The sequence below is a fragment of the Myiozetetes cayanensis genome, unplaced genomic scaffold (assembly GCF_022539395.1).
Source record: "Myiozetetes cayanensis isolate MyiCay16 unplaced genomic scaffold, myiCay2020 scf1, whole genome shotgun sequence".
Lineage (NCBI taxonomy): Eukaryota > Metazoa > Chordata > Aves > Passeriformes > Tyrannidae > Myiozetetes > Myiozetetes cayanensis.
This window is the reverse complement of record NW_026086604.1, coordinates 32240070-32267733: the sequence shown is the minus strand read 5'-3', so window position 1 is coordinate 32267733 and position 27664 is coordinate 32240070. Positions and strand designations below refer to the sequence as shown.

The following is a 27664-nucleotide window of genomic DNA, read 5'->3' as shown; positions in this document are numbered from 1 at the left end:
CTCAAATTGGGGAATGTTTCCTCAAGTGACATTTTCAAAGGGAGATAACTGCTGCATAGCTTGGAAAGAGGTGTTGCCGAGTCACGAGCAATGACTGAATGGGAATCGCAACCAAGGGAAGTTACCTGGGGAGAGAAAACAGGGAAAGGCAGGAAAACATCTGCAGGAGGCATCAGAAAATGTTTCTTTGTTATGCTTTCCTCCTTTACAACATTCTAATGCTTCTTCCCTCCTCTGCCTCCTCCAAATCAGCCTTATCACTCTTCTGAGTACTGGAGAGAAAGACTCATGATGAAGAGACATTGTTAAGGGAATGAGGAGTTCAGGCCTCAGTCCCCAGGCTACATGTGGATGAGATGCTTATATATTCCATCCTTTCAGTCACTTGCTTATTAAGTAGTATCATCAGAGGCTGTTAAATGGAAGAAATCATCCCATCTGACCCTGTGAATGTTTCTGCATAATTTTATTAAAGAGTAATATGGCTATAGATCAGAAAGATGCTTTAAAACTAGATTTTCTGTTCAGGAAGATTAATGTCTTCACTGCCTTGACTAAGAAGTCTTTTTTCACCTGACAGCAGGCAACCCTCAGGACAGGGTGGTTTGAAGAAAAAGTTGAATCAGGCTCACTGTCTGCACTTCTAAAAGAGTCTTGCAGGAGAGGTTCAGTGTGAGGTTCTTAAAGACACTGACATAAAAACTTCAAGTAGAACTGACATTGCCTGACAAAGGCAGTACTTTCTTACAGCTGCTATTTTCTGCTGCATGAAGAATTGTTAGGTGACATAGGTGTGCTCAGCATAGATGTAACAAATGGAAATACCCTGATTTTTTTACAAGATGAATTTTGTAGTTCTAGAGCTCTCTGTGTGTGGTGTTGCTAGACAGAACATGCTTTGGTATGGTATTGACTGTGGGGTTTATCAGCTTAGTTTGAGTCAAGTGCATTTAGCAAAAGAAGTTAAGGTCTTTCAGTCTGAGCCCAAACACAGGTTTTCTTGTACATAACATTAAAAATCCCTCAAAGAGTTAATTGTCTCGTTAGTCTTACTCACATACACAGTAACTAAAAGAGCTGTAACCCTGCTAAGCTCAGAGCTTTCAAGGGGGGAAAGCGACATCATAAATCTCACTGTAGCTCTGCAATGCAGCAACTTTTTGGTGATCTATGACTTGCACACATAAATACGGATGACGTGTGTGTCAAAGTATAGGTACATATGTACATATAGATACATACAGATACACATAGACTGAAATCTGATGGACTCATACCATTTCAATTCTTACCTTTAAAAAGGAAAAGGTGTTAACCATTTAAAAAGTCATTTTATTTTAAAGTGTAAGTCAAACATATCACGTGCCAATTTGCACTTGTCTCACAGTGGTGAATGGTTTAATTTTCTAAGGTGGTTTCTAATCCTGTGGTGGTCTCTGATTTTTTTTAGTATCTCTTTCTAGATACCTGATTTCTGAGATACTGATTTTATTTGCAGATATAGATGCTAACTGTGGCAGAAGGTCAGACTAACGTGAAAAGCAAACCTTGAAGCAATAGAAATTACGTGCTACTCATGAAAGTGAGGGTCACAATGTGCCAAAAATCGTTAAATAAGTTTCTGTATAGTCAGAGGAAAAATAAGCTGGGTTTGCTGAACATCATTCTTGCTCTTTGGGATATGTTTTGTGTTCAGGGCATGGGTCATGTAGATATGTACATTCAACTGGAAATATTTCTTTCTTCTGCTTCAGAATACAAACCCCGATTTGTTCACACGCGCCAAACCCGGTCCTTGTCTGTGGAATTTGAAGGTGAAATATATGACATAAATCTGGAAGAAGAAGAATTACAGGTGTTAAAGACCAGGAGTATCACCAAGCGTCACAATGCTGGCAATGAGGAAGGAACAGAGGAAATTGCTGGTGCTGTTGGTGATGCGATGTTCGCTGATGGCACTGACGCCATAGGTCAACCCAGCTCTGTTAGAGTGACACACAAGTATGATTGCTTTTTCTGTGCTTGTTTTTTTTTTTCTTCTACAAATGAAATCGTCATTTTCTAATAGTGTTCTCACTCTCTCCATCAAATATTTAGGAACTTAAAACTGTCATCATGGATTTTAGATAAACCTGAGTTGTATTTTTTAGGAAGTGGAATCTTTTGTATTTAGTATATGTCTTTTAAAAGGAGGCCTCTAGTTTAGGTTTTATTTCTGAGGAGGAGTAGGCATCTCCAGAGGCAGATTCATCCTCCATATCAAAACATACATTTTATGATGGATTAATCGCCCCATTAAGCTGATGCGACTGCTGTTCATTATAGTCTAGGCTTCCAGCTTAACACAGAGGCCCAAATTTGAGATGACTGAAATCCCACTCTACATGAGGATAGATTAGATCACTTACATCATGTCTCTTAATGCTTAGTTGTTTGCAGCCATTAGCATTACCTAAGATACATTAGACCTGTTTATTCGGGCTGAGAGAGCTGTGGCTGTTCAGCATGGAGAAGAGAAGGTTCTGGGGACACCTTATAGCAGCCTTCCAGTACCTAAAAGGGTCTTACAAAAAAGTGAGAGAGTGATATTTTACATGGACAGAAAATTATAGGACAAGGAGGAAAAAATCAGTCCTAAAAGAGGATCGATTTAGACTAGATGTTAGGAAGAAATTATTTACTCAGAGAGTAGTAGAGCACTGGAACAGGTTGCCCAGAGAAGCTGTGGATGCCCTATCCCTGGAAGTGTTAAAAGCCAGGTTGAATGTGGCCCTGAGCAACCTTGTCTAGTGGGTGCCCATGGCAGGCAATTTGGATCTAGATGATCTTTAAGGTCCCTTCCAACCCAAACCATTCTAGGATTCTATGATCCTGAAGAAATCTGCAATCACTTTCCTATCCTAAATGATGTTTAGATTTCAATTTTTAGCCCTACACTAAATCTGAATGAAAAGGCAAACATCTCAAATTATTTTTTTAGCTTAAAAAAGCTAATGTGAGTGATCTGAAAAGCCAGGAAGATGCAGACAACAAAAATCTCTGTTTAATCCCTTTTACTGTATTTAAAACATAAGCATTTATTTCTTTTTTTCTTCTTTCTTTATTTTTTTTTAAGGAAAACATAAAAGTTGGTTCTGAATAAGTAAAAGTCATCCCTTTTTTTACATTGATAATTTCCAATCAAGGAATTAATAGAACTTTAAATATTTTTTCAGAAAAGTTATTATTTCTCAATAAAGTGTTTTGACCTTTACAGAATACAGCATTGCTTTAAGAATTCTTTGATTGAGGCAAAAAACAGAACAGGATAACATGGGAAGAGATAAGCATCTACATCTTTTTTCTGCTATTCTTCTCAAAAATTAAAAGAAGGGTTCTGATTAAGCTGGTGGTTAAATAAACAATGGCACATTTGATTAACAAGAGACTTAAACTCTGAACAGATTTAATTTCCAATTGATTAAGAATGTTAATGCATTTTTTTGCTTAGCAGGTAGAGAGCATCTGTCATGGATGAGGATATTTTTTTCCAAAGAAAACAAATGAACACTATTATTATTATTAAGTCACCATAAGATGGCCTGGTAGAGTTTATTTATTTATTAACAGAATATTAAAATTAATTTATGAGGCATGTCAGAAGAAAGATCAAAAATGAGTAGGCACCTGGGAAACCACTGACCTTCTTTTTCTGTTTCTTAAACTGACATCTACAGATGTTTTATTCTTCCAAATGACACTATCCACTGTGAGAGGGAGCTGTACCAATCTGCCAGAGCCTGGAAGGACCACAAGGCTTACATTGATAAGGAGGTAAGAGGTATTTTAAAACCTGAATGAAGTTCTTTGCACTGCTACCTTTTCAAAGAATGATTGAAATGTCGAAATAACTGAAACTCGGAACTGTTCTCTGCAGATTGAAGCTCTCCAAGACAAAATTAAGAATTTGAGGGAAGTTAGAGGACATCTAAAGAGAAGAAAACCAGATGAATGTGACTGTAGTAAACAGAGGTAAGAGAGATGGCATTAAATACTGAAAACTACACTGATTGCTAAGGTTACACATTTTCAAGGGTTTTTGAGATGGAAAATAAAAAACCTAAGCTTTATTGATATTTATAACCATTGTAGGTACCTATTTTAGTCTAGATACATTTTATGAGTAGAAGCTACTGCAAATCACAAGAAGATAAATTTTAACAATTTAAGATGAAATATGTTTGTATTCCACTGTCATGTTTGTATTCCACTATCATGTTTGAATCCAGATTTAGTTTTGTTACAACCTCACATAGGATCATTCACACAGACTTAACTTTCTTAAATGAAGTGAAAATTGTAGGTCATTCTGTATAGTTTCTTAAGAAAATGTCCAAGATAGTATTTTTCTGTTTTGGTTTTGTGGTGAAAATAGTTTCATGACTTAATAATTTCTAATTATTTTTCCTGTAGCTATTACAATAAAGAGAAAGGGGTGAAGGCCCAAGAGAAACTCAAGAGCCATCTTCATCCTTTCAAGTAAGATTGTTATTAGCCTCTCATTCTCATAGTTGGCTTTTTGGTGACTGGAGAAATGTAGGTTTTGGGACTTGGTGGTTTTTTGGTTCTGAGTTTCGTTGGAGTTTTTTTATCTAGAGAGGAAGGGAGGGTAGGGAAAAGTAAAGGTCACATGCAGCAAGCTCTCACAAGAAACATTCAGTAGTTTTGGACCAGTTTGTGAAAACTTATGGATAATATTTTTTAAGCCTATTTATAGAAAATGGATGAAAATAATTAGAAACCGATCAATCATCTTTTTAAAAAGATCTAGTAGAACGTAAATGCAGCAGTGCATCATTTCTCATGCTTGCTGAAGAGAACACCTTGTCACAATAGCAGGGGTGGAAGCTGAGATAGGAGAAAGTCATATTTTCATCTTCACACCTTCAAAAAACCCAGAGATATATAAAAGCTGTTAGTGCTGTTGCTAACCAAGCAAAGACTGTTCTTAGTCAGCTGTTCCCAACTTTCTCTCTAAACAGAGAAGCAGCACAGGAAGTGGATGGCAAACTGCAGCTGTTCAAAGAGAACCGGAGAAGGAAGAAGGAAAGGAAGGGGAAAAGGCGCCAGAAGAAAGGAGACGAGTGCAGCCTTCCTGGACTGACGTGTTTTACGCATGACAACAACCACTGGCAAACAGCTCCGTTCTGGAACTGTAAGTCTTATGTCCACGTGCAAATGTGATCCAGGTTATCCTCTGCTCTTATTACAGTTTTTCCACTTAGTGCAATCAGAGCATTATTTTGACTTCTAGTGCTGTCACAAACTTAAGCACAGGTCTACTTAAACTTTAACATTTTTATTTCAAAGTGTATAGTAAACAACTTATCATGAAGCAAATGCACATACTATCCCTTATGAATTCTTCTCATTATTCCCATTTTTTATATGCTAAAATAATTTTAAAACTGCAACGGTATAGCACTCATGTGGTGTATATGAACAAAAACTAAAGGTAAAAGATATTTTCAGTCTCTTTAAATTCCAAGGTATAAAGAAAACTATCCTATTAAGGCATAATTCAACATCTCTCAGTGTCCTGCATTAACAAAAAAATTACATTTCTCATCTCTGGTGACGGAGAAAGAAAAGTGGTTGAAAATTTTACTTTCAAAAACTTCTTCAAGATAAGGTGATGATTAAGTTGCAACATATTTGAGTCCCAGCAGAATATTTGCTAAGAACAACTTTTCACTTGGAGAAAGAAATTGTCTGTTAGTGACAATCTGTTCTGATTGCACTGTGACTTCTGCTAATATGTATTTTACATTTTAAATGTACCTAAAGTAGTCATATGCATGATTTTTGGTTTAAAGACAACAATTAAATTGGCTCATTACTTTTTAACTGTGGAGTTACAAATAGTTATGAAAGGAGTTCTCATATTGCTGTGCATTCTAGCAGTGCTCCAGCAACAGTCATGGGGTAAAAAAATGTCCCTTTGACACAGTCTGTAGTTTAAAGAAGAGCTAATGTATTATAATACTATTACTATTTCTATGAAGTTTGTTCAAAAAACTTTGATACTTTTACAGTTAATCGCAGTATTCTAATCTAAATAAATATAAATCTAAATATAAGGCAATGTTTTATTTTTGGAATTAAAGATACTGGTAGGAGAAACAGGCATACTTTTCACAGAAAACTAATAACTTGTTTCTTTAACTACAGTGGGCTCCTTCTGTGCTTGCACAAGCTCGAATAACAACACTTACTGGTGTTTGCGAACAGTTAATGACACCCACAATTTTCTCTTTTGTGAGTTTGCAACTGGCTTCTTGGAATATTTTGATATGAACACTGATCCCTATCAGGTAAACCCCATTCCCTGTTACAAAATGCTGTTCACCAGACTCTTCTAGGGTTTTTTCTGTTTCTGTTAACGAGTATTGTTTCCCTCCATTCCTCTCCTTCTCAGCTGACCAACACAGTGCACACAGTGGAAAGAGGCATTTTAAATCAGTTACACATACAGCTGATGGAACTGCGCAGCTGTCAAGGTTATAAGCAGTGCAATCCAAGGCCGAAGGGACTTGAAACAGGTACAAGATAAATAGTAGTCTTTATTTCCGTTTTATTCTCTTTTTTTCATCTACTTAAGTACTAATTACATGCATGAAGTGTCACTCCCCTAAGTGTTGTTCTGGACAGTTTGGAATGGTCCATATACACCTACACAACCACATGACCAGGAAGCTTCTTTGCGAGTTTGCACAGGTTATTCTCAACAGATACTGATGGCAAACAACAGCATTTGAGAGAAATGCTACAAAAAAGATATCATGGTTTTGCAACTAATCCATAACAAGCACACTCAAATCTTCATAATCATAATTCTTTTCTCTGTTGCAGGATTTATTTGGTTAGTTTTTGCCTCCCAGTACCGGGTGAGGTATTAAAACTTGTGTTTACTCAGATTCCTATCTGCCTATGAGAACAACTTCAGGCCCTACACCACAACTGAGACTTAACATTGTGAACTTCTAATCAGCAGTAGTCTCCTCCAGATTTTTAAGAAAACAATATTTCTTTACAAGTGTCTCCGAATACAAAAATAACCAGTATTTTTGCTTCATATCTCTGGAATTCATTACACTTAACTCTGGTCGATTGAACACTGTGATTCATTTTTTTTACAGGAATATTCCCTTCTACATAGTTTGTGGTGTTGCATCTTTTTATCTCTCTCTTCATCTACAAATATTTCTCTTTTTTACAATATCTGATTGTATGGGGGTTTTATTATGTTTGAAAAACTGTGGTTTTTCAGTTCTTTTATATAAAACTTCCAGGAAATCTCTGTTGGACTGCAGCTCTGTCTTTATTTAACACAGTACATTTCTTTTTAGGAATTAGATGCTGTGCATGGAAAACTACATTGTGAATGGTTTTACAAGTTCTAAACACTAACAAAAGTTACTCTTGTATTTTCCTATATCAGGAAATAAAGATGGAGGAAGCTATGATCCACACAGGTATCCACACTTTTTTATTCTACTCAGCAGCTTCTTTCCAAATAATTGCATGACTCCAGTCCATTCCAACTAATGTCTGTATCCTGCCGTGTTGCACACAGCATAGCTTTTGATGCATGCATTTTCTAACTACTCTACACTGAACTTGGCCATTGTTTTTTAGATCTACCGTTCTGCATTTAACGTAGCTCATTGTCATAGCAAGACTTCATACAGCTCACATTTCATGCCTGTATTTCTTAGATGTTTACTCAAGGAAAATGACACAAAAAGAACCACCTCTTTTGGGTTGCTTTCATGTTATTGGGTGGATTTTGGATGGGTTGGAGGTTTTTTTCTGGTTTTCTTTAGGAAGTCTGTAACAGCTGCTTTTTAAATGTAAACCAAATGTGCTTAAAAAGCTTTCTGCAGTACAAAGAACCTAATCAAACCTATGAAAGTAAAGTAAAATCTTCTCACTGGCTTTAGGAAATGCTGGCAGATGCTGCTTTAAGGAAAAGCAGTGCTCAAATATGAGCAGCATGTGCTCAGAAGCCAGCAGGAGACTGTTCAGTATAAGTATGGCAGAAAGATGAGGCTCCTTTGGGCTGGGACCAGATCAGACAAGCATGAAATGAAATTTCTTAAAAGGGTTATATTATTTGAACTGAGGAAGGGCACCAGGTGAGGTTTTTTATACCTAACACTTGAACCTACATGCAAGTAGGCTGTTTGCAAGTATAATTTTCTGCTTCCAAGTATACTTATTGTATATTTATATACTTGTTTATCATGCAGAGGCCTGTGTCTGCTGCTAGAGAAACAAGTCAAACATAAAGCAAAAACCTGAAGAGACTGAAAAACCGCAGGTCTTAACAGTACTGCACTTGCTGTTCATTGAGCAGTACTTGTCCTCAGGGTGAAAAACAGATTAACATCTGTCGAGTGTCATATTTAGACTTGACTCCTTTTCACAGTTTATCATTTTTGTGCATGTTCATCTCTGTGCACTCTGGAGGAGTAACTCCTGATATACACTGCTTACTGAGAGGTAAACTGAGTCCAAGGGGCATATGAGTCTACACAAAACTTTTTTTACAGGGTCTTCTGAAAAGAACTTTGTCATTAATGTTTCCAGCAGCCAGGGAACAATTAAACTAATGTATTTCAATGTTTTATAGATCTCCAATTTAAGCAGCTAATTTTTCTCACAGCCAACTTTTTGTTTTCTCACTTGAGTAGTTTTGGGATCTAGGAAAATGATAAGCTTTCGTTTGGTTGATATCCCGATGTTTGCATTGCTCGTTACAGCCCGCTGGGAACTGGTTACTGCAATGATAGAAAGTAATCCCTATAATTATGCTTTTAAGTCTTTAATTAGAAGGTGTCCTTGTGAGCATTCCTCATTTTAACTACAGATCCAACAGAAACGGCATTTTTGAACTGTAGGATTGCATGAAATAGTAGAGCACATCGGATTAATCTTTAAATTATATCTTGCTACACTGTTTAGTAACAAAAACATTTTAACTTCTAATACCAACAGAACATAAAATAAACATTTTACTACTGGGATAAATAGCAGGTACAGTATAACACAAGCATTATTGCTCCAGACACCCAGTTTCTCAATATATGGAGGTGCCTGGGTTCAACATTTTGGCTCAAGTCCCACCTTGGTGGAATATGTTTTTCTTTTCTAAAACAAAACAAAATTAAATTATTAAAACGAATTTATCAGGCATCATTAAAACCATCTCTTAGGGGATCCTTTTCTTGATGCCTGCAGAGAAACAAATGGAACAAGAAAGGAAGAGCCCTGTGCTGCTAAATCATCTGAGCTGCTCTTTAGGCTTCCTTCAAATCATGTACTTCACTCAGACCTGTTTCCAGTTCAAAATGCCATGAATTGCACTACTTGTGTTGCAATTAAACACTGGGGCAATAGGTCGGTATGGAAATAGCCAATATAGTGCTGTTTGCTTAACACAGGGAGAGAGCTTCAGCAGGGAAGAACTAGTGTCACCTCTGTGCTGTGATGGACAGCATGTGGCTCTGCAGGCATAGCTGACAACAGGATGTGTGAACTGCATGTTCCTCTCTCCTCTCCCACTTGTCTGAAGTTTTTCAAAGCCACCCAGGATATGATTGTACTGAACTGTCTTTAGTCTCAGAGGAGACATAATCAAGTCTCTTCTGAGTTTTGAGACAATACATCCACAGATGGCATCATCAGACTCCAGGGTATGATAAATGGAGAGCAAAGCTTAACTAATGCTTTATTTAAAACCAAACAAACAAAAAAGCTGAATAAGTTTTGCTGTGAACAGTTAGCAGCAATTTTTCTCTCTTCTGGATCTGTGTCATAGCTGATAAATTCCAAAATATTGATCAAGGAAACTACTGCCATGCTGTTCCTCAAATGCAAGTCATCTGCACTTTCCTGTTTCATATCTACTTGTAATGAAATTTCTTACAGGGGAAAACCCTTTCTTTCCTCTCTTCTTCCCTCTGTATGCTTTGATTTCAGTGGGAAAATTTCAGGCTTACTGCAAGTTGTGGGATTAAGATGTGAGGTAACTTGCTCAGTCAACCAACATAGTCAGCTCTGGGACCTTAAGACTTCACTTTTCCATTTGTTTAACATGTATGAATACAAGTTACCTCTGTCCTGTGCATTTAAACAAGCTATTTTCTCCTGCTTGACATGAAGATCAAGGAAAAATTCCCAATGCCTTTCCAGCTGTGAAACATCTCTGGGACTGCAGAAACAGTGCCACATTTAGAGGGTAAAAGTTAGATCCAGTGTGAAGGACCATGTAGCTCAGACTTTCAGCTGTTTTGTAGGAATACAAAAAACTCCTTCTGATCCTACTCCTCCATGGCACAGTCCCATTGCCCTGCTGCTGAGGCTCCTGAAAAACCCTGTTCCTCTTTACTGATCCCATGACTTTCCCACTGCCCAGCCTGCCACTCCAGCTTGCTCAGCTCAACCCTCTGTCCCACTGCCGGGGACGGGCAGCAGAGGCTCTTCTGGGCCCAAAAAAACCTTTCTGGCTCCTTCTTTGCCCCAGCGCTGCCCAGGTCCATCCCCAAACCAGTTACTGGTCAAACACCCCTCCTGTTTGAGTTTCTGCCATAACATAGCAAATTGCTTTGGCCACTTATTGTCCCTACAGCAGTTTGTTTTCCTATACAGGCTGTGATGCATGAAAGAAATGAAAAAAAAAAATACAAAACTATCAATAGAAATAATAACAGAGAAAAATTTAAATATCATCATGTGGTTAATATGTTAGAGGGTTTGGTGACTAAATTACCAAAAAAAAAGCATCCCTGAAAAACCCTGAAAAAGCATCCCTGCCTGTGATGTTTTCTAGGGCCCTTTTTGCCTCTCAGCACTGGAAGAGTAAGTCCTCTTTCTTGAAATCTCTGTGGTATGGAACTATCTTTTGTTTCAGGAAACAAATTACCTATATTTGACTTGCCAAGGTGGTTCTCAAGTGGCCATGCCATCATTTCATTTCTCTTGTCTCATTCAGGAAAAGAAAGAAGGAAGACGCTCTCTCATAGCTGTTCTACCAAATCCAAAAAGCTCGTGTTTCTTCCTGAAACAGGAAGTTTGCCAAATGTTTGAAATAAATAAATAAATAAATAAATTTTAGACCTTGATTTGAAAAAAAGAAAATATTTAAATTTTATGTTGCCAAATATTTACAATTGCATGAAGTGAAAAAATAACGAGCAAATATTCAAGTGTTTTCAAGTACGGAAAATTATGTCCTTCTGGTGGGAGCAGAATAAGGCCCCACATCATAAGAAAATCTCAAAGTTTTTTTCTGACCATAGTGGTATTTTTCTGACTTTCCATATGATGGACTAAATATTGGAGACATTCTTTGCACTATGAAATCCCGAGCTAGTAAGAAGCAAAGAATATAATCTATGATAGACAGAAGTTGCATCTTCTGTTTTACTTGAATAATGAGAAAGGGCAATTTAAAATGCAAACAAATTAATAGAGATGCCAAGAACCAACTGTAGGGATGAAAGGCTCAGTACAGATGAATATTTGAGCTCAGTTCACACTGTTGGACTATAGCCACTTGAACTTCTAAAGTAATTGCTACTAGCCTACCTGCCTGTACAATTTTCAGAAGGAGAATAAATCATACCAGTAAACTAATTACTAAAGTTTGCCTGCAATATCATTTGTAAGGACAAATTTGTCACTTTCCCTGACAGACATCTCCATTGCTTGATTACTTTTTCGTTGTAGACCACTTAGTTGTTAAAATCTTTGGACTGAACCCAGTCTGCACAGTGAATTAAATAAAACAGTGCTGTTCAGTGTTATTTGTCAATATAAAATAGGTTTCACACCACAGTTGATAACCTGAGTAACTATAGTTACAGTAGTGACTTTTTAAAATAGTTTGGAAATGGGTTTCCTTCATGTCTTTGCATTTTCTGGCTGTGATCAATAAAAAATACAGTTCCATTGCTACTTTTAGACTCATATCTATGACCTTTATTCAGACTTTTTATTTGATAAGGTTGTTGGATATTTGAAAGTTTTTTTTTAAAAAACAAAACCTTAAGAATTCTTGATTCTCTATCTGTGTATATTTTAAGATTATTTTACAAAGTGGTGCAGTCCCATAAATTAATTCACACACATTTTTTACAGCTTTTTATTTCCCCTAATTGCTCCATTTGAATTAAAATCAATGTTTACAAAATAGATCAAAACCACCTTTGGCTATCCTTTATTAAATAAAATGTGTCTGGTTAGTTTGTAGATCTTATTTCTTAAGCTACCCAGAAACAAAATTCACGTGAGCATTGAAGTTCAGGTCACCAGTGGCTTTCAGAGTTAGTCCCATCTTTTATACTTAACCATTGTCTGGTCACTGCATATTTTGCTGGAGTGTTCAGGAAAGGTGAATTTGTGTATTGAAACACCTTTCCTGCCCTGAAAAATCAGAGGAAAGACTTACCTCTGAATGCCATCACAAAGCCCCATTAGACCAGATTTTGTTCTTTTTTACTCAGCCCAAGGATGTAGCAGAAGACAGGGGCAGTATTGCTGTGTGTTTAGCAGGAGCTGTGAACATATCCAAGGCCAGAACCATTCATGTGGTGACAGAAGAGGTGGAATGTCTTACATTTTGAGCTACCTACTATATGAGCAATGGTGCTTTCAAGCAAATTGGAGTAGAAGCACACGTGGAAGCTTTACTTGTCCTTTTAATAGTGTTCACCACTAGGTTTTATTCTTTCTTTCAACAGAGGACAGTTATGGGATGGATGGGAAGGCTAACCTGCCCAGTTTCACTGGTGACATTGACTGGCAAGGACTGGAAGACTTGTACAGTGTGAATGAAAGTGTATATGAATACAGATACAACTTTAGACTTAGTCTGGCTGACTGGACTAATTACTTGAAGGATGTAGATAGAATGTTTGCACTGCTGAACAGTTACTACCAGCAAAATCAAACAGACAAGGATAACACTGCTCGAAGCAATAGGGATGGGCACGAATCATCCACGCCTTTCACCTCGGTGGAAATGACTTCTGCTGAAGAGTCGAGCGGCCTGAGTGCAGAAGAGTTGCAGCTGATTGTGCCAACGGACTTTGCAGCCCTTGCTTTGAGCACAGTGACTTTAAGTCAGGAGAGGAAACTTGAATTAAACAATGATATTCCTGAGAAAAGTAGTTTGAATGACGCACACTGGAAAAATAGTCATCAAGCTGAAAAATGGATGGAGGATAAAGAATCGGACCGTTTTGATATGGATTTCAGTGGAAATGGTTTGATAGAGTTGGAGTCCCGCCATACCTTTATGCTACAGCCCATCAGCATTCCTCAAAAAGATGCTCATCAGGATAGTGACACTATGGAAGATATATTTGAGGATCAAATGTATCTTCCCATGAGGTCTGATGAACCTCTTGTTCATCAGGCTGTAAACATATCCATTAGGGATTCACCTATCAGTACCCAGAAAGCAGGAACTTTCTTAAAAAAACCAGAACAGAATCTTGCAGGAGAAAGTTCACAAATCTTAAATGTAGAAGGCAGTGCCTCAGCTCCACTCTCCTTGGATTAGATCCAGTTGTAAACTGTTAAATAAGTTCTCCTTTTTCTTAGTAGCAGACTAATAAAAGTAATCATGACAACTGACATTCCATGTTTATTGTAGATACATTTTGCAGCTAAATTGAGCCCAGTTCAGTATTTGTGTCCTTTTTTTCTTATTTACATGCACATGCTTTCCCCACTGGGAAGCAAGATTTCCAGTTTTTCATTAGAAGAAACAGTGTTAACTTTGAAATGCAGTAGCACATTCTACGAAAGCTAAAAATTATTTCTTTGAAGAGGATGTCAAGTTACTTTCTCTATTCCCAAATGATCCCAACATGAATGAGTGTTTCATTTCACCCAATATGCCTGCACAATGTCTTTCTCATCAATTATTTTAACCACTGGCAATTCTTAATGTCACACTTTCAAGTAAAATGCACTTTTAAAATCTGTATGCCATACCATTTATGAATCCAATACCTTACAGGTTCTTAGTTTGCTCATTGTTTCATGAAATTGTGAAACCAATAAATAGATTGACAGGAAAGAGGTAAACAGCATGGATTGTGGAAACAGACTCTTTGAATATTATTTTAGCACAAATACTGCATGTTTTTGTTGCTTTAATTAAATTTACTCTCAGAAAGGTATGGCTAACAATTGTTAACTGTAGAAGGATTTGTTTAAATTGGATTGTTTCCCTATATGTTGATACTGTCAGTATTAAAATTCCATTGATTTTTTTTTCTGATACTGGTAAAAAGGTTTACATCAATAGATAAATGCTTCTGTCATCCCACCTGATTTTATCTTGAAAGCATTATCATTTTGATTCTTAAATTCTTTCTTTGTTTTGAACAGGCATTAAAGGGAATGATAAAATCATGTTAGATTTCCATTATTTTAGATACAAAGGGCACATGAGGTTAAAAAATAGTAGTTTAGATAATTTTTGTTGTATTCTAAATTTTTTCTTGAACTTTACCAAACATTAAATTTTATGAAGTATAACACCAAAATTACTTTGAACATTTGTATTACTCAAAACTTAATATTTTCCTTTGCTTTTTTATACATTTCCAAATAATTAGCACAACAACAACAAAAGAGAATTACCTCAAGCAGATGTAATTCCATTGTGTCCAACTCACGGGTGTTTCCTATCTCTTACATGTTATTTAGTGTAGTGATTATTTTTTGGCTATTGCAAGCACTGCAGGTTAAACTTACATTCATTACATTGTATTTTAAGTTGAAACTTTTTTAAAAAGGAGATTCTTTTAGTAGGATTAATAATTTTAAGAAGCAGTCTTTTTGATGGACTCTGTAAATATGTTAAAATTACTAGTTCTTTATCTGATGTATGTGTCATGGGCTGATTGATAGAAAAACATATTTATGGTCATGAATGATGCTATTTGTACATAGGTTTTAAGTTACTAGGATATAAACTGTGTTTTTAAATCTTGTATAATATTTCTGTGATACTTTTATAGTACAATTCTGGCTTCGGGAAAGTCTAGAAGCAATATTTCTTGAAATAAAAAGTGTTTTACTTTACCTGCTTCATAGAAGTCCAGATGATCCAATTTTCCTCCTAATTAAGTTTTATTTTAAAAATATGTTAACAGTTCAAGCTTTAAGAATTCATCCACATTTAGAGCAACAGGTAACAAAATAACACACAACATTCTGTTAGCTATAAATTATTCCTAGAGATGTGAATAATATATAGTTCTTTGTTGAAGACATGCTGTGATTTTACCTTTTTTTAATGCCAAACCATCTGATCCTTTCTTCCTGGAAGCTGCACAACCAGCAGTTCCCAGAAGTAAGGCAAGGTTACATAAAGCCACGTCCTGCTTTGCTGCTCTCTCTCCTCCTTGCAGAGTTCTCCCTGTGACAGCAAAGCACAGCAGGCAGGACACACCCAGGGCTTAGCGAGAGTGGACCACAGATCTCTAGCCAGGAGGAGTGTCTTGTTGTACAAGAGTCATCACAAAAAAGAATTTAGGTTTCAAGGTAAACTCTCTCTTACTTGCACTCTGTTTGTTTTACAGGCTGTGAATTAAGATTAGCTTCATACCTTAACTCAGCCTCTGAATCTGTGCTTCTTGTACTCTTCTTTCTTTTACACAGTCCTTGGACACTGATGCTCCTGCCAACGTGAAGTGACAGGTGAAGCTTGTGGGAATCAGGAAAGGGGGTGAACCTAAGTGTTCAAAAAGCTGTCACTGCACTGCCAGATAGACCCTCTGAGAGATGTCTGCCCAGGAAAGCACGCTGGGAAGTACAGGATGTATTTCAAAACAGGGTGCAGAGCAGGCTGAGCCAGCGAGTTTGGGAGGACTTGAAGGACAAAGGCAAATTGAAGCAAGGTCCCATACAACTACCTGTCCTCTCTTTTGCAGGGAATTATCCAGCACCAGCAATGTGCCCTACATTCTTTGGAAGAGCTCTTCTTTGAAAGAACCAAGCGAGATGCTGTCTTCTCTTTTAATGCTTGGGTAGAGATAAAGAAGGGAATAGTGCAATAATAGTGTGGTCACCCATTCACTTGTCCTTCATTCCTACCTGAGAGCTTGAAGTACTCACTCAGGAAAAGGAAACTTCTAGGACAGTGCTCAGTCTTCTAAACTATCAGAAGCTTAGACAGTGCCCTATCTTCTAAACTAGATGGGAGCGTTTTTTACAGCTCTCTTACAGGAGTGTGGAGGAAAGAAGGTATAAAACAAACACATTCTGTAGCCAAGAGGTACAGGGAGCAATGAATTCTGATCCTTGCTCTCTTGGAAACATGCATCAAATATAAAACAAGGCCAAGTTAAAGAGGGCAAAATCTGTCATATATTAAGTATGCATCCTAAGCAGTGTGTTGCTGTCTGAATATCTTTCACATTTCTTTCTGTACAGCACTTTTTGTCCATAGCTGAAGCAGTTGAGTCCATGAGCAGCACGTGGTGTGACTGTCAGGAAACTTTTATGGGCATTAGGCAGTTGCAAGCTCAGGAACAAAACAAGTACCTTAATCTGACTTCATCAGCAAGCACTTAAGGCAAGGGGAGGGTTGAGAGGAGGACCTTCTTGGCTTTTTCTGATCTGCAAAGCAGTGGCAGGTGTGTCTATTCTGAACAGAAGTACATTGTTAATTACTTTCTGAAGAGTGCCTGGAGCTGGAGAGGAAGAATAAGGTCTGCACATCTTTGGGAGGTACCAGTGTTATGTGAAAAGTTTCTCCTAGAATTTCAAATAGGGCAGCCAGCATTGCCCTCACACCCTTGGACAGCGTGAGACACTTTCTGAGACTTAGCAACTGAACCGTGAAGGAAAGCAAAGATGTGTAGTGCTTCATTTCCAGAAGCACAGACATAGAATTCCAGAATGGTTTGGGTCATAAGGGACCTTAAAAATCATCTCATTCCAGCCTCACACCATGGGCAGGGACATAGGAGCTGTTGTTGGCAGGTAAATCCTGTTGTTCCTGAGGCATTAAGGTACACTAACAGTTTTGGGAAAAAAACAAAACTAAACAAAAAAAACCCAAAACCAACCAAACAAACAAAACCGTTTGGATCAGAGCATTGTTCTGGAGTTCAGGCACCTCTAGGTTTTTTGTGACAGTGAAGGTTTTTGTGACAATCAGTGAAGGTTTTTTCAGAGTTCAGGTCTGAGCAAAGACCACCCCCACTCTCCCCACCAAAGTCCCTTTAGATCCCTGCAGCGATCTTTAGTGGAAGTCACGCAAGCACAGTGGGAGAGGATCTGTGTGTAAAACAGTCAAGGCTGAGAAGGCAAGAACTGCAACAGCCCTGTTCAGGGAGCATCTGCCCAGGCCTAGACTTGAGGCCTGAGCAGCTGTAGATGGCTGTTGTCTGGTAGGCGTGATGCTGTCACAAAGCATCCTTTACTTTGGGCAAAAAACAGTCCTGTTTATGTGCTCTGACACCATTTTGCAGTGAGAACTGGTATGCAGTAAATGGGGTACAAGCCAAAGAGTCATTTCGGAAGGAGATGTGTTTCTGTCCCCAGGGGAAGCAGTCACAGCCTGAGCTACCGAGGGGCTGCCCAGGGTTACTCTACACCCTCTCGGGCAGCAGATGTCAGTGCAGAGCCACACAAAGAGCGCCTCTCCTTGAGCCCTGCACACCTTGCTGTGCTTTCAGCCGCTGCCAAGGGGGTTATCTATTTGGTTTTCAAATAGCAACGGCACCCATGATGTGCTACAAATCCACTAACTTCATCCACAGCACATTTCCTTGGTTTAACAGTTCTGGTCTGAGACACTGGTGACATTCAGGGGGATCTGCAAGATGCTTTTTTTGTGTGGTTATATTTATTGGAAATGAAAACGTGCAAGTCATACTCTGAACTTGAACATCAGAGAGGATCTGGACCCTATACATTTCTCTGCTGTCAATGAAACAGTAGCTTCTCCCTGGCTGAGCACAACAGCTGAAGCTGCAGGGTTGGCTGAGGGCTTGAATCTGGTAGGTGCTGGGCACACCACCACAGTTTGTGACTATGGTCTGAGAGCATACAGATTTAGGTACCTCAAAAAGACAAGCCATATCCTGAATCAATGCAAATTCAGCTGTCCCATGGCAGCAGAGTTTTTGCTCATTGTTTGGTCATTGCTGGGGTGTGGTGGCTCATAGCATTCACAGTACAATGACCAGTAAAGAAGTTTCACAGAAACAAGCCGCAGCTCACCCTGCTATGAAAACTACTATAGGTCAAAAAGCTGTAAGTATAAAGATTCAATAATGAAATACGTCTAGAAAAATACATTTAACTTCAGCTTGCTGTTCTTTTGATCTTGAAAGACCAGGACGCCTTGGGACAGAATTGCCAACCCTGGATACACCTATATTTTTAAATTAAATCCAGAGAGTAGAAAACCTAGCTTTGAAGCCAAATTGTACAAGCAAGGTCACATCCACACTGCTAGGCCAGGCTGGTCCCATCAACACCATGCAGCTCTTAGCCCTGGGCCTCCCCTTGGCTCTGTGCTGATGTTCCTGAGGTCTCAAAATACAATTTCCATTTGTTCTCATTTTTAAACGTCTGTGGTAATACAAGGCCTGTGTTGCAACTCCTAGAGTTCCTACAGCGTGGTATCGCAGGGATGTGCTGCTGTCCCTGTGGTGCTGCAGGGGGACACGGGGGTCCCTGGCACAGGGCCTGCAGTGTTGGGTGGCTGCAGAGGTGGGGGCGAAACCAAACCTGGCTCAGCTCCCACGAGTGGGAGCTCTCTGCAGTAGAGCCCTTACCCACAAACCATGTGGAGGCACTTAGTTGGTGTGACCCAAATCAGATCCAAGGAATGAACTCAGCACTCAGCAGAGTGGGCATCAGGAGTCCAATCCTTGGGTTCGTGTCCTGGCCCTCTTTTTATCGAGCAGCATAGATGCACATGTCTTGCACTCTATGCATTTTTTCCAACTGTCAATATCTATTTCAAACTTGTATTTCTTAGCATATAACTAATATCAATCAAATATATGTCTAGACAAAATGGTGGAATTTTACAAGTTAATTCTGCACAATCAATGCTTAGTTGTGATTTTGTGGTCATTGAATTCAGTGGAAAGATATTTTTGTCTGACAAGGGACTAAAAGACCAATCTTCTTCATCAACTCATCCACAGGGATTACACAGTTACCCATGTACATTTTTTCTTGCCTTCCTTTCTTCTGTTTGAAATAAAACACACGTGATATGCTATTTTTTATTTCCAAGTATCAAGTATTCAAGAGTTCATTTTGTAAACACATGTTTACAACAGATGCTGACAGTAGATTTCGTTAAGTCATGGGTTATACAGTTTCAAAATTATTCTAAGCTCTGCTGAGAAATAAATATTAAAAAAAAAAAACACAAACAAAAAAACCCAAACCATACAGAAGCTTAAAGTATGCAAAAAAACCCAGCATAAACCAATTATTCTCTTTTTACCACAGCACAGCACCCACACACTCATACATTCAGACATACTTTACAAATTTCCTTAATACTCTACACATTTGCTTAATAATGAGTTTTTTAAAAACTAACCAGTTACAGGCAGTGTGCCCACTCCATGCTCTTAAGATACTACCCAGACTGTTGCTGTTCTGCGTAAGTCATTTGGTAGAGGTATGCACTGCAGCCAAGGGCAAAACTCCCACAAGCTCAACCGGGGGAAAGAACAGGTCTTCTTTTGAGGAAAGCCTTCACTTAACCATGGATCTCACTGACACAAAATTATTTTCTTCTTTTTTTTATTGAAACTCAGCTCTGGATCATTTTGTACTTCTTGTTTGTTTGTTTTATTTTGACACTTCCCTCCACAATTTCAATTACAGAGTTTGTTACAGAGGTAAAATTTCTGGCCTGTCAGCCACAAGTGTAATTAGTGCTATTAGGGCTCTTAGTGCTATTTAGGATACAGATACCTGTTCTGCATGAATAGTCCAGGCACAATAACACAAAATAATTGCTGTTCAGAATTCAAAATGGGAGGGAAAAATTTTGTGTTCAAGATTTTAAGCCAAAACCCCTCTGTTTTAAATCGTAGCTCACCTCAAAGTCAACCAGATTTGGCCTTTTCCCATTGCTAGAGATAGAATTTTTTCTTACTCTACTCCTCCTTTCTGGTATTCCATGAAAGAACATTCATATTTCAGATCTGAATCCTCATTTTAATTCAAATGTCTATTAACATTGCTTGGTTAAGGAGTGCCAGAATTTAGCCCAGTGTTTCTTTCTTTCCTCCTCTATAGAATTTATATTTAGCCTTTGCTTAAGCAAAGCAACTAAATAAAGTAATATGCTACAGCAGGATGAATACATTCTATGTGAGATTTCTGTGGCCTGTATAGCTTTTACCTTAGCTATTAGTGCTGGGCCAAATCCTACACTGCCTCCTGAAATTACTCTCTAACAGAAAAGCTAGGTAGGAATTGGCCCACCAGGAATTAAAACACTGTCTTTGCTGGAACAGTTCCAGACTTTAAGACCAAAAACACATGCAGTTGCATCACTGACATGCCTTGAAAATGTCATTTAAGTCATAGTGAATACATCATAAAATACTTCAGTACCTATTAGCACCACAGTGTTGTTTAGTCATTTGTCCAAAGACTATCAAGCTGTCTTACCCTTCTAAAGGTGAACAATGTTTTGGATGCTTTTGGTAGCCCTTCGTGAATTCCACAGCTTTTCACCTATTCTATATAATGAACAAAACATTTTTACAGAATAACATTGTGACAACTGGTTTGAGACTGAAAAACTAAGAAAATATAGTACACACAATGGGTAATGCAATCATTAGAACAGTAGAATGGAACCTGGATAAAGAAGCATCTATTTTGTAACACTTGAAGTCAAGAAAACTTTGGAGCTACTTTGAAATTGCAGAGCTACTTCTGTGTTTAAAAGGCTGTAATAATTGGGAAAAAAAAGCTTCTCTTAAGGACTGGAGGGGCAACTGCTAAAATCCACAGGCACTACCTGTAGTTCAGTGCAATGGATATAGCTACAGGATATGGGTAACTCTGTGACAATGTTTACATGTAACCTTTTTGAATTGTTATTTGTAAAACAAGATGGTAAAAGAAAAATACAAAGCCCTAATTCTCTACCAAAGAATAAGTCTACCACCATAATGTTGACTGCCCATCTTCTATGCACTTTAAAGTCATAAAAGTGTCCATAAAATCAAGTCCAATATGTGAAGAACCTGAAATGTGTTGATACAGGTTTAATCTACAAGGGGCAAACACTCTGTCCAAAGCAACGGTGATTCAGATTGGAGTCCAAGTAAATCTCTGGTACCAGGTATTTTAAACCTTTGGAAAGCAACCACAGCTGGATGGATTCAGGTGGGAGAACCCAGATACTGAAGCAATGCAGCATGACATCTCCTATTCCATTATAAAAGACACATAAATTTGTATAGGAAGTTTTTTGTATTTGATCTCTGAAAACAGTAGTAGTAACCAGTGAATAGAGTATAAAAGCTAAACAAGCACTTGCTAAAGCTCCAACTTGGTAAATTCCAACTCAAGGTATGGCCCAGTTTTTCAGCCTCAACACTGGACTGATGAGGCTGAGAATCTGACTCCAAAATAGCAGTAAGACACTTTGGATCTATTTATTTTAATCTTCAGTTTTATGTCAATAGAATGCCATGAAGAGCTGTGGTATTACACACAGAGGAAGTGTAGTAAGGCAGCAATTAATGAGGCCTTTTGGGGCAAAACCCCAAAAGAACAGTACAGAAGGTGCTGACCCCTCTCCCAGACATGCTCTTAGGAGTTACACTGAGCAGGCAGTGCTCTGCTCAACTTGTGCGGGATATTGAAAATCTACCACCTCAACCACGAGGTCCAAATTCTGTGAAAGGGCACAATTCAAACTTACAGCATCACTTAAGAAATTTCATTGGCTCTAAGGTTAGAAAGATGCCCTTATTTAATCTATCTCCCCATGTAACACACAGGTTTTCAGCCAGATATTCATAAAATAAGTGAATGGCTGGAAGAACTAGAACTTGGAGCATGCCCACAAAATATTTTTACCTTGAAATCTATTTGAGAATGAAAACTTTCCTCCATTGCCAGATATATAAGTAGCCACACGTGAATGCCACAGGAAAGTACTCAAGTGCTACTCTTTGTGCTGTTCTGGTTACAATTATCACTAAATCCATGGGGGAAAAGCTAATCATGGAAATTACTCTTTGGGTAAAGGAATTCCTTTTTTAACGCAGATGGAATTCAGTCCCAATACTTACATACATGCCTCATTTTTAAGTGCATTACTTAAATATATGAATTTACATACACATGAAAGTGTTCTGCTGGATCAGAGCCGTAATGAATTAATGGTTAATACTACAAATTAATAAGCTATATTAAAGGAAACCAAACAAACGTATTTTTTAAAAGACTACACTCAAGTGTTTTTAACTAGTTTAGGGCCTTTCAAACTTACATTTCTAATACCTAGTAGGAGATCTGTGCCCCTACTTTGCATAACAGCAAGTTCTGAGAAACTTTTAAAGATACACAGGCTGGCCAAAGAACTGAAAGTTTCCAAATAAATATAAATTGCATCATAATATTCAATGTTTCCTGCAGCTGCTCACACTATACTGAAAGGATATAAAATGTCACCAGTTCCAAATCATACTCTATTATATCCAGTATGCTCATGGAGAAGAAGGGGAACCAAAACCACAGGGCTTTTGCCTAAAACTAGAAACAGAGAGTCCCACTCTCCAGATTATTCCAGACCCACAAAGATCTGTGAACCATCTCCGGAGGGTGCTGCACTCGTGAGCACCCAAGGCCATGTCTACACTTTTACCATTCTGAAGTTTTCTCCTTTCTGAGGAAACAAGGATGAATGGGAGGCTATGCAGGGACAATTACCTGTTCAGTAAAGTCCATATATTTGGGCTACTTCTCTCCTGTTCCTCACTCTAAATCAGGAATAAGTGGTGTAAGAGGGAATTAGTCTGTCCCTGTGAGGGCATGATGGCACTTTGTAGACTTGTAGTTAATTGTTGCTCCATATTACCACTGGCTGGTTAAGTGCAGATAGGTGACTTGGGTTTGCTACCAACAGCAGCCTATGGGTGAGCAGGACACCTGCTTTATCTTTTCTTGTACTCGCTGCTACCAAACCTTACGTATTTTGGGGTAGAGAGGGAAGGTGGCAGAAATTAATGGAATTTTATATTCTATGGTGAGAGGATTTCACAGTAGGAAGACAGCATGGGCCCCTTCACTGTATGATAGGCAAAGTTCTTTTTTAGTTACTGTGAAGTCGGTTTAGCACCACATGTCAATCATGACTACTGCTAGGGAGGCACTCAATTTCTCTGGCAGTTCTGCTTCCTTCAGCAACGACAACCTCAGAAAATAGTGTTTGTTCAGCAGGTCTCAGTCCATATTTCAGTCAATTACAATGTTGGAATTGACTTCTCTAGGAAGTTAATGTGTTTCCCCTACGTGCATTTATTGGTCTAGTTTAGACAGTTACAGCTTACTCACAAAAAACCCCCTCCTCCAAGGACGAAACAAAAACTGGTCACAGTTTGGGTTTTCTTTCTTTCAGAGGATGATGATTTAATTAAGTGATTTTGTAAAAATTTACTAATTTACTCGAATTGTCAAAATTATCTATATCCAAAAATAGTAACAAATTTGTTTGAAAAGCAAAGAATTTTGTTTTACATATAATTTTCAAAGAAAAATTTAAAAGCTATTGAAAGACTTCTCAGTTAACATCTTTCCTTCTACATTCCAGTTTCTCTGACATTTCAAAATATGAATCTTTTTAGAAGTTGAAAGGTCAGGATTTCCAAAAAAAATCAGTGGTCTCCATCCCAACAAGCTCTGAATTCCCTTGAAATAAGCTCAGAAGCAGCAGCAGCTGCAGATGTGTCACTTCTTTCAGTCTTTGGCATCAGTGCCATTAGATCCTGACAATCCTAATCTGCTCTCTCTTGTTATTTGCATGGAACAGAAGCACACACAAGGCATGAAATAGAAAAGATCAGAATAGATGATTCATCTCTAGTTTTTTACAATTTCCTAAGTGCTCTGTTTCTGAGGTATTTGAAAAGATTGTCACACTTCACCTCACCCATGATCATTAAAATGGGGAAGTGATTAAAATGGATGGGTGATGGGCTGCAATTACACTTTGTCCTACTACTCTGCCTCAAGTTTTGTCATGGCAGGAAATTCCTGGTGCAACAAGCTTTTGAGACTGGAGCAAAAGAAAACATTTATATCATCTATTCTGATCTCCTATAGCAAAAAAAAAAAAAAAATTTATACCCAACACCTTTGAGCCAAGGAAATTTATTTCTCAGGATAGGAAGTGTAGAAGTCAGCATCTCAGGTGGCATGTGCTGACTGAGGACACGTACCTGGTGGCTGCATAAGAGACAAAAACATTCTCAGTCTTTACCCCAAAAACCTGTTCATATGGACAGAATAGTAGGAAATTATCAAAACAGTATTCCTCTATGTTGTAGTTCAGGGTAGAAAAATCTGAGTTTGCACACAGAAAGAGTGAGAATTGTTACAAACTACAAAAATGGACTAAGATATTCTGAAATAAGCAGCCACCATTTCAAGCAGGGCAAGCAGCCCTGTGGGTAATCCCATGTGCTGCTCAAGAAGAATCAAGAGATGACAAAAGGCAGTCAGCAAAGGTGGAGAGGGAAATCTACTCTTCCCAGGACAACTCAGTGGATGCCAAGGAGAGTACTGCCTTTAATTTCAAGGACTTGGTTCCATATAACGTTTGATCAATTTACATATTATAAATTGAAAAATCAGGAATAACTCTGTTCAAAAACATGTAGAAGTTCTGCTCTATTTATTTTCACACAAGCTCTCTACATGGCAAAATCCAAACCTATCACGGAGTCATCTGTAAAGACTGCTTTTAAATTCCTACACTTCTAAGACTTCCCCTACAGGGTACAATACAGCTTTGACTTCCTAGTGTCCACCTGAAATCATTCTCTGCCCTTTGAGACAGCACTAGTACATCATAAGCATGGCACTACAAAGCCTTCAGAACAAGAAATGAAATGCCAAGCACATCTGATTAGAAAGTCTCAGCGCCTCTCAGGGAGAAAAAACACTACAGTAATTTGAAATAGGCAAAGGCCACAGCACATGTTGTGAGTCCACACTTGCTGATAATTTCTATTCTTCTAGTTCTTCTCCTGGAAGGCCAAAGGAGAGATAAACTCATCCTTTCCCTTCACAGAAGCTTTCAACGAAGTTGAGAAAACGAAAGGCAGCCACATGTGGGACAAACCACAAAACCAGAACCTCCAGACCTGTGCCACCAGCCTGCCCAGCACTGGGCAGCTGCAGAGGCAGAAGTGTGGCACAAACGAGAGGGTCTGAGCTGGAACCCCCTCCCCAGCTGTCCTGGATGTCAGAGTGCCCCAGCAGTGCCAGGAGAGGGGGGAGAGCCTTGTACCCAGCACCATGACGGGCAGGCTGCTCTCAGCCCTCTTGCAGGGTTTCTTTACTCACTCCTGCAGCAGGTGCAAACAGCACCAGCCTGAACTGTGCCCCACCGCTGGCTGCAAGGGATCCATCAGGTCCCAGTCTGCCACCCAGACATGAGACAAGGCCATTAGCACCCCTCGGGACTTTTCCACTGAAGTTGAATTATACACAAAATTCTGAAGGACAGCCAAACTCTTCCTATCAAGCTATAACTGGCTGGTTTTTTCTTCAGGAAAGTATGGATTTGGTGCTACTAATGGCCACTCAAATAACATTAAAGAAACATGCACGTATCCGCTCTGGTGTGTGTGTATGATTCCTACATCTTAATGTTACTAAAAATCAATACCGAAGTTTTTTATTTCAAGCATTACAGTTTCCTAGCCTGTGTACTTTGTGAACAATGACTACATCCCATCAAATGAAAATTAATGCTCATTTTGACAGGATAAAGATGTTACAACTCAACATTTGCAATGTTACCTGATGCATAACTCTTGTATGGCTTGACATGTTATTAACAGTACTTTAAACCTTATGTTATTTTTTAATTTAATGATTATGTCTGAAAATAGCCCCTTTCAAATTCAGTTGCAGTAATGTCTTTAAAAGCAAACTTTAAACTTATTTTGCTGCACATACAATTATCCAAATAAGTTGCATAGTTTAAATAAGTTCAGTTGTGCTTCATAGCAGAACTCACAGTAACTACTCTCTTAAAAATACAATTTGCAGATATGAAGTTGACAATACATTTAAGCATTCTTGTGAGTCTAGACATCAACAATATGAGTTTTTGTCAGTCTTCCACTGACTTCTGCTGTTCATAACACCTCATCTTTACAGTGATATTAGATCAGAGCACGGACATCTAATGGACACATCTGAAATAATTACAAACACCATTTTTAAAACTCCATTGTTGGGAGGGGAGGAATAAGAACTTGGGTTGGTTTGAGGTATCCAGCCCTCAGGAACATATTATGGTTGTTTGCATCAAGCTTTGTTGGTTTTATCATGTTACATTTAGATTAAAAATAGAAGGCACAGGTGTTTTACAAGGCGCCGTAATTAAGTCAACCAACAAAATTAAATATTACATTACCAAGCCAGGGGTCTATATCTCAGCAGTGACTTCTTCCAACACATTTTCATTTGAGGAATTTATTGCTTCTGAAAAAGGGTCAGGGTATGTCTGTTCTAAGCAGTTCATTCCTTGTGCCACATTGGTGTCTCCTCGGGAACTGAAGGTAGGGCAGGATCTAGTCCGTGCATAGTTTTGTTGGGGTCCAGCTTGTCCAACCATCTCACTCACAGTGTTCACCAGTGAAGCCCTCCATCTCTGTCTCTGCTGTTGTTCTTCTTTGCACTTAATGGAATACCAGGCCAGGAAAATAAAAAGGAATCCCACGAACTTGAGAGCAGCTGCCAACCCAAAGTAGACAAAACGAAAGGAGGTGACATCGTATTCCCAGCAAGATCCTTGTACGCCGCAATCCTGTTGCCAAAGCATGCATGTGGTGTCAATAACAGCCCCAAAATAAATCGGAGTGGGAATGTAAGCTGAAATAAAAATAGCAAGAGAAATAATACGTGTTAGTACATTGTGGAAAACTCCTAAAGAAAGTATACGCCTTAGCCTAACAGCGTAGGTCAAAAATTTTTGAGATGTCTACACTGTTGTTCTTATATGAAATGTAAAACATGGAAAAGTGGTCAGCCAATCTTGCCACCAACACTACTTTATACACATGAAGTCTACCACAAATAGGAGAGAATTCAAAGAAGACAATGCAGCAGCACCTTACAGAAGGTACTGCTTCAATCTGCTGTCCTCAGACGGCTCTTAAACTATGTGTCCCTCAAAAAAAATTCGATTTTGCTCTCAGGAAGCAATACATGGGACAGGGTTGTTATCTCTGTAGCATTACTTGCTGAACTTCCAGTGCCCATGATCTGGGAAAGGTGCTGCTTTTAGATTAAGAAGAAAAAGTACCAAAGACCACAAAATGTTTCTCTTACTGAAGGATGGATGGAAGTGGTGAGA

At 38.5% G+C, this 27664-nt stretch overlaps 2 protein-coding genes across 6 annotated transcripts in view; one reads left to right on the top strand and one right to left on the bottom strand.

Moving 5' to 3' along the window:
• SULF1 (sulfatase 1) overlaps positions 1–14606 on the top strand; it is a 118241-nt gene extending 103635 nt beyond the window's left edge. For 4 of the 5 annotated variants that reach the window (XM_050318892.1, XM_050318898.1, XM_050318907.1 and 1 more), the window contains 8 exons: positions 1755–2001; positions 3717–3813; positions 3917–4011; positions 4453–4518; positions 5022–5194; positions 6211–6353; positions 6458–6581; positions 7481–7602. In XM_050318892.1, the coding sequence (XP_050174849.1) occupies positions 1755–2001; positions 3717–3813; positions 3917–4011; positions 4453–4518; positions 5022–5194; positions 6211–6353; positions 6458–6581; positions 7481–7587 (1052 nt within the window). In that variant the 3' untranslated portion in view covers positions 7588–7602. Of the gene's footprint in view, positions 1–1754; positions 2002–3716; positions 3814–3916; positions 4012–4452; positions 4519–5021; positions 5195–6210; positions 6354–6457; positions 6582–7480; positions 7603–12785 lie in introns of those variants that run through there. The other variant, XM_050318917.1, reaches the window with a different exon arrangement.
• Positions 14607–19299: 4693 nt separating this feature from the next.
• Positions 19300–27664, bottom strand: part of SLCO5A1 (solute carrier organic anion transporter family member 5A1) — a 73588-nt gene continuing 65223 nt past the window's right edge. The window contains exon 9 of the mRNA XM_050318933.1: positions 19300–27180. Within this exon, the coding sequence (XP_050174890.1) occupies positions 26735–27180 (446 nt within the window). The 3' untranslated portion in view covers positions 19300–26734. The remainder of the gene's footprint in view (positions 27181–27664) is intronic.